The following is a 7,491-nucleotide window of genomic DNA, read 5'->3' as shown; positions in this document are numbered from 1 at the left end:
GAGAACAATTACCTCCTTATGATTGATTTAAATTTGTTTCAAGTATTTTGTAATAATATTTAATCAGCAATTTAGATAATTTGGTTTTTGCCGGTTTTTACCAGTTTTCGCCATTTTTACCAGGTTTTTGCCACTGTCCTGGCAAAAACCCCTTTTTGCCGGCAAAAACTCCAACCCTGATATATATATATAACCTCAACCACAGGTTGTATACTTTTTTTTTAAAAAAAATAAACTTTATTCAAGCTGCTATGTAGTTTATTAAATAAATACTTGAAATTTTGAATTTTAAATGTTCTAATTATAATACTCTTTGAATTTAGGTTTTAGAAGAAGCTTGCAGTAAGCAAAATTTAAATCCCGAGGACTTTGATTTATTGTAAGTTTGATTTATTGTTTGATTTATTGTTTCATGTGAGAAATTGTGTAAAACTTCACATTGTTGCCAGATTACTTCAGTGTTTTCTTTTCTTTTTAGTCATTATAAAAAAGCACTGGATCTAAGTTTACCTATTCGTTTTGCAAATTTACCAAATAATGCTTTGTTGGAGTTGCAGCCTGCCAAAAATGCAAGAAAAGATTGCTTAGTTACTATTGCTTTACAATTGGAGTCTGGAGAAAGGTTGATGGGTGATTTTAAGCCTGCATCCACTTTATTTGATATCCTTAAACAGTTTTTAGGGTACAGTATTTTTTAATTCCATCTTTTTTTAATTATTCTTTTCAATTGAAAATTTCATTATTATTATCCTTTTTTTAACTTTAGCCCAGATGCAGTTACTCTTAAAGAAAAAAGCGAACCAGTATGTGTTTACATGCGCCAACAGGTATATATTAAAACAATATTCAAATGCAGATTTTTAAATGCAATTGTGAAAATTTTAAGATTAATGAAATTTGGTATTTAAAATATCAACATTGTGTTAATTTATTTGTCTTGTTCACTATCCATAATATTTGTAAATTTTTTCCTATACTCAATGCTGTCCTATCATTCTTTTGTACCTTTTGAGTTCTTATTTAATATAGCTCTAATTACCTTTTTCTTCTCCCTAGAAAAATATTTCAGAACCGCGATTAATTGTTTCTCAAGGCACTATTCATTAGGAATGATAAATGGGAAAATACAACTCTAACGTGTCAATATAAAATAATAACTTGAAAATATATGAAAAGAAAAAGGAGTAATTGATTTGAAAATTATTAAAAAAATGATTTTAATTAAAACAATTATGTATGCACTGCATAACTAATTACTATGCAAAATAAAAAAGATGAATAAACACATAAATTTATTTGAAATGTTTAAAAATAATGGTTTGAACAAAAATTTTTCTTTTAAGCGAACATAATTTTTTTTTTAGTTAATTTTCAACATTAGTAACAGATTGCTGCTCCTTTTCTCTAAGTTCATGTGAATAAAAAAAATTCCTCATTAATTCAAAGACTATCACAAATGTTAACACCAGTTGTGATTTCCTTTTTGACATCTTTATCAGTATCACTTTGCACTATTTCTTGAACCAACAATACCACAGGTTTAAACATTTTCATCAACTGATGCGTGAACATCAAACATTCTGTTTAAAGTGTTTTCCCCAAACTGTGACAATTTTTTTTCTTCATCATTACCATCAGACATTACTATTTTTCTTCTCGAAACGAAATAAATTCACTGTATTTTATTAATTGTTGGTAGAATATCTAAACAACTGATATAGGAATCTATTAGTATCAAAAATCATTTTATCTAGTGTTATTAACAACATTACAAGAATAGAATTTGTGATGGCATCATTAAAAAATGACTATAAAGAAAATTAAACATATGAAAATAATTGATCAAGGTTTAACTGTATAAATTTTTGTATGTCCCATTACTGCACTATTATGACAATATACTGTTACTATGATGATCAAATACCTCAAACTTCAACGTTTTCAGTTTAATTTCACTTAAGCATACTTATTTATGTAGGAAAACCTTTTTTGATAGAATTTTAAGATTTATTAATGCCATTTCTTACCAAAGTTTGTGATAAAGGAACATGACTGTGTGAATGTCTCAATTTAGTGCGTACAAACAATAGTATTAAAAGTAATTTTTAATAATATATTTAAAAAAATTATATAATTATTATATTAAAATAATATTAAAAATAGGTTTTTTTATGAAATTGCATAGGATTATTTTTATGAAGTTATCTATTTGTAAAAATTTTTTATTAAAAATATAATTGTGTGTTAAAATATTAGTTATTTGTGTGTGTTTTGTCTTTTAATTTGTGATTGAAAATTTGTTCACTTTTTTAGATTTCTGGTGAAGCCATTAAATCTACAACTTTGCGTAGTCTAGGATTAACAAAAGGAACAGCTATTATAAGGTACTTTGAAGATATATTTTTAACTTATACTCTTAAAAGTTATTTTTGCTTTCACCGAACTATATCATTATCATTAACAGTTTATTAAGCCTCATTTTTTTTATAATTTTTTCAAGATTTAAATTTCATATATATTCCAGTTTTTTTATTTCATACAATTGCATTTGAATATTCTGATTTTCCTTTATTTCTATAATGCATTTTCTACTATCAACTTAAATTTAATCATCATTGAAACATAAAACTTAGCCTTTATTGGTAATAAAATAAATATCAAACTTCCTCCTTAAAAGTGACAGCAATATAACAGATGCAACATTAATATTCTTTACCAAAAAAAATTACTGGTCTAAATAAATGGTAACCTTAAAAGTCTGGTTCATGTATAGTGTGATTAGTTTGTTTAATTATTAATTTTAAATGACCTCATGCAGTGGCTTCCAACCTTTGCTTTTGCTAATATAATAGAATAAATAGTTTATTTTTAAAATAAAATATGAATTTTAATGTGATTTTAGATACAGAAAAAATTGAAATATTTTAATTTTTCATAAGGCATTTTTCAATAATTACTGTATTTTTTTAAAAAATTCCTAGGTAACATATGAATTATTCCTTAGTTATTTATTAATTCAAGATGCTTTTTTTTTTAAATTTTAGATTGATGTTTAGAGAACTAGAGCAACTAGATAGTCAGGCACATGTATCTAGCCCTTTAACACCACGACCAGTTCCTGAGCTATTGCCAACTTCTATTACAAACAAATCCTGTTATTCGGAAAAATTAGTTGAAAGTTCAGAGAATAAAATCAATACTGAAATGCCTGCACAAAATGAATTTAAGGCTGGCATGCTACCTAAAGAAACACCAAAACAACCATGTGAATCAACATCTAATAACAAAAGAGCTATTGGTGAAATGTCTCCACCTTTGTTAGAAAGTAAAGATATATCTGATATTAAAAAGAGCAACAGGGATGTTGAGCATAATAATGTTCCTTCTTGTAACATTCCTGATCAAAATGAGAATAAAATTTTACATGATTTAAATGCTAATGGAAAAAGTGCTTGTGCTATTTTTAAAGCTGAAACTAAAACAGAAGAAATGGAATATGATTTAAGTATTGAAGATGTTGATGTAGGAGACATTAACTATGTAAGATAATCTGTTTTGTTCCTTCTTTTGCTATATTTATAATCAAGTGCTTATTTTTTTTTCTCCTTTTGTCTGTTAAAAAAATCCATTTTGTTAAACTCATGTTTTCCTTTTTTTACGTTGAAAATATTCATGTTAAAAATCGCTTGAAAAGATAGTAAAAATGTATTTGTAAATTAGTTGACCATTATAAGTCCATTTTTTTGTATCACAGTCATTTAAAATATTAACTATGTAAAAGATTTTCTCTTTCTTCTCTGTGCAATTTCATTCCTGTGTTAACTAAAATAAAACTTTTGTCTGCACAACAACCTACAATGCATGCATTTAACTTAATTGCGTTAGGTAAATATTAATATGATTGTTATTAAGGTCTACTAAGATATCATTCCATGGCATATCAGTATGTTTTCAGCATTGTTTTTTAAATATTTAAATTCAAGGTAAGTAATATTTTTAATAAATCAGTGACTGTTAACTATACGTAAGAGGTCATGTTAACATATTTTTTATACTTTTCAACCATTTTATTTAAGTTTCTCAACGAACAATTATGCAGTTACTCGAAACTGAAAATATAGATAGTTTAAAATATAATTATGGCACAAAGGTCTGCATAAATAAAGCAAAATAACTTGAACAAAGTATAAATAAACTTGAATAGAGTACAAATAAAGTAAATTGACATACAGTAGTTTCAGTTCTTTAAACAAGAAACTTTTTCTGTATTCACAAAATAACAGTGTAAAAATAGGAAGGCAAACATGTTATAATAAGAAAAAAAAGTGGTATATCCAGTTGGGGAAGAAGAACGAGCTTGACCAACATAATTAAAGAAGGGAGTTAAGAAATAGTTGTGAGGGGGTTGGTAAGGAACCTCTAGGTGAAATTAAATTGAAATATATTTTCATATTGGGGAAGAATGAGATGTTAGAGGAATCTTTATTTAAATTGCTAGAATTTTTTAAAATATGGACAGATTTCCAGAAATCAAGGTTAGTAGAAAAAGAGCAAAGTTGAATAATTTTCACAGAAGAATTCTTGAAAAATTTTAATAATTTACTTGATGATCTTTCTAGTTTCCCATTCTTTCCTAATGTTTGAAAATCTATTCTACTTTTATATCTGCAATTTCCCCCCTTGTGTTTCTACCTCATACTTGTTTCTATCTCCCTTCTTTTATTATCTTGTATATTTTTCCTTACTGGAAAAATGATTTTCTTTTTTTATTGAATGATCTTTGTCTCATTACTTTTCAAATGTCAATTTTCTTGTTGTCACTGAAGAATTTTTTTGTTTATAGAATGCAAACTATACGCATTTCTTTACCTTTATTCATGCTTCATTCATGTTGCTTTGCTTGATTCTTCTGTCGCACAAAGTATTCGCTGTGCTCATTTGGAGATATATCTGTAGTTAAAAGAAATTCTGTCATTTAAGTTATCTCATAGCGGAATATTTAATTTAATCATTAATTTTATTAAATTTAACTTTTTTTCCAAACATTTGCAAATTCTGTGCTCATTCCCCAATGAGTGATACTTACTACAGGGCCAGTAAGCCACATATGGCTTTTGAGCAAGTTTTTTGTGACTTCTTTGAGATGCATGAAAAATGATAAATATTTAATTAATACTATTTATTTTTTAAATGTTAATTTTACAAAAAAAAGTTTAAAAACAAGAAAATTAGTCAGAAAAACTTTTTTTTTATCACTCACCTCTAGAATTGAATATGGTCAAGAAACAGTGCTTAGCAAACAGTTACGATTCATTGAATATGACTTTTTACTACCAGACTTAATAGAATTTCTCCCAGTGTGTCATCTGAACACCGTAAACTTTCCCCACTTATTCTATTTTCATTTTGATCACATTGACCCATCAGGGAATGTTGCCCAACACCTGGTATAATACCAACTGAAACTCCAAGATGACTAAAATAAAAATTAGGGAAGAAAATCAAAGCTAAATAAAAGTCCTTTGACAATTAATGTTGACCTCACAAAGCAAAAGCACAGAAAAGAAGTAGCAGGTCGCTGCAATTTTTTATGCCTTATAAATTTTAAATTTTTTATACTTCATAACAACCAAACATTCATTTAAATGTAGTGAAAAGTTTATGAAAATTTTATCATTTTAGTTTTTGAATTATACAAGCTCACGCATAGCTCTCTTCGTCTGTAGTAGGCATCTCATAATATTATGGCTATTTTTTTTAAAATAGCTGTTTCTTTATTAATTCATTTTTTTTCCATGTAGATTGGTGATAGACATGCAGTACTATATAGTTTAGATGATATTACAGATGTTAAGAAAGGTAATAAATTATATAGTTCTTATTCTTCCTATGCATTGATTTACTTTAATGTAACTTACTGTGAAATAAAAAACCTGTTTTTTTAACATTAAAACATTTTTTGTATTTTTTTTTAAAAAAAAGAAGGCAATAACTATTCCTATTTTTAAACTTAGATTTCCAAAGGATAAAGCATCTGAGGTGTAATATATTTGATTGTTCATTTATCTTTTTACTTCATTTTCTTTTCATTGTTATTTCGTGTAAGACATAGTCAGACTTAGATAAAATGAAAAACTTTCTTCTGAGCACATTGATTATTTCTTGTACCTGTTCAACCTTTTCACCGCCGCTTCATTTTAGTGAAATTTTTTGAAAATCTCAGATTTTTCAAAAATGTCAATTTTTCTTATAGAATTCTGTATTGATTCATACCACAGGGATGAGCTTGGTAAAAAAATCAAAAAAGTGGAAAATAGAAATTCAAAAATGTCATTTGCAAAAACATTTTTTAAATCGATTTTGAATTCGCTTTAATACGAGTCTCAATATTTGATTTTAAAATCACGTGAATATGAATCTCGGTGTATAATTTTGAAGCCACTTGAATACAAATCATAATAATGGCTTTTAAATCGTGTGCATATAAAATGCAGTATTTGATATAAAATCGTGTAAATATAAAACACGCTACACGATCTTAACCCACATAAATGGGAATCGCGACGAGTGATTTTAAATATTAATTTAATTTTAAATCGCCTTTGCATTGGTAGGAAAAACTTTTTTGTCGGGAATTGGGAAAAAGTAGGAAATTTTTTTTTTTGTAATAGTAAAAAATTTTCTACATTAGTGACAAATTTTCCGCCAATGGTGTTTGCGCCTTTGTTCATATTATACAGGTCTGAACTTGGTTTACAACCTCATTCATACAATCTGCTCCCACTATGACTCTTCAATTGCAACGACAGATGCATGAAATCCTGTTTGTTATTTGATAGACACAATGTTATTTCAACAGCCATTAAAACATCCGAACTGCACTGTTCATTCTAATATAAATATGAACCTATAATTCAAATTTTAATCTTAATCTCAATGTNAAAATGATGGTAAGGTAAAAATCTTTCAGAATGTTTACCTTACCTACCAGATCAAAAAAGAAAGAAAAATCCTAAAATCTTGTACTGTAATAGTAAAAAATTTTCTACATTAGTGACAAATTTTCCGCTAATGGCGTTTGCGCCTTTGTTCATATTATACAGGTCTGAACTTAGTTTACAACCTCATTCATACAATCTACTCCCACTATGACTCTTCAATTGCAACGACAGATGCATGAAATCCTGTTTGTTATTTGATAGACACAGTGTTATTTTAACACCCATTAAAACATCCGAACTGCGAACTGCACTGTCCATTCTAATATAAATATGAACCTTTAATTCAAATTTTAATCTTAATCTCAATGTTTCTTATAATTAATTTAACAAGTGTTTCACTTCAATTAAATAATTCTTTCTTATTACAAAGTTGAATTTATCCAAGCATTTTTCTTGTAGCTGATTTGCCTGATGAGTTTTTTGAGCTGACTGTTAAAGATGTTAGATATTTGATGGAAGAATATAAAAGAGACAGGTATTATAACTATGA

The 7,491-nt window shown here is 27.1% G+C and overlaps 1 protein-coding gene across 2 annotated transcripts in view; it reads left to right on the top strand.

Annotated features, from left to right (window-relative positions):
• The window catches only part of LOC107452245 (tether containing UBX domain for GLUT4), a 29,040-nt gene that overhangs the window by 15,817 nt on the left and 5,732 nt on the right, over nt 1–7,491 (top strand). For both annotated transcript variants that reach the window (XM_043039996.2, XM_071181378.1), the window contains exons 2-8: nt 324–379; nt 479–682; nt 767–827; nt 2,314–2,384; nt 3,045–3,540; nt 5,802–5,859; nt 7,401–7,476. In XM_043039996.2, the coding sequence (XP_042895930.1) occupies nt 324–379; nt 479–682; nt 767–827; nt 2,314–2,384; nt 3,045–3,540; nt 5,802–5,859; nt 7,401–7,476 (1,022 nt within the window). The remainder of the gene's footprint in view (nt 1–323; nt 380–478; nt 683–766; nt 828–2,313; nt 2,385–3,044; nt 3,541–5,801; nt 5,860–7,400; nt 7,477–7,491) is intronic.

The sequence above is a fragment of the Parasteatoda tepidariorum genome, chromosome 5, assembly GCF_043381705.1.
Source record: "Parasteatoda tepidariorum isolate YZ-2023 chromosome 5, CAS_Ptep_4.0, whole genome shotgun sequence".
Taxonomy (NCBI): domain Eukaryota; kingdom Metazoa; phylum Arthropoda; class Arachnida; order Araneae; family Theridiidae; genus Parasteatoda; species Parasteatoda tepidariorum.
This window is presented reverse-complemented; position numbering and strand designations above follow the sequence as displayed.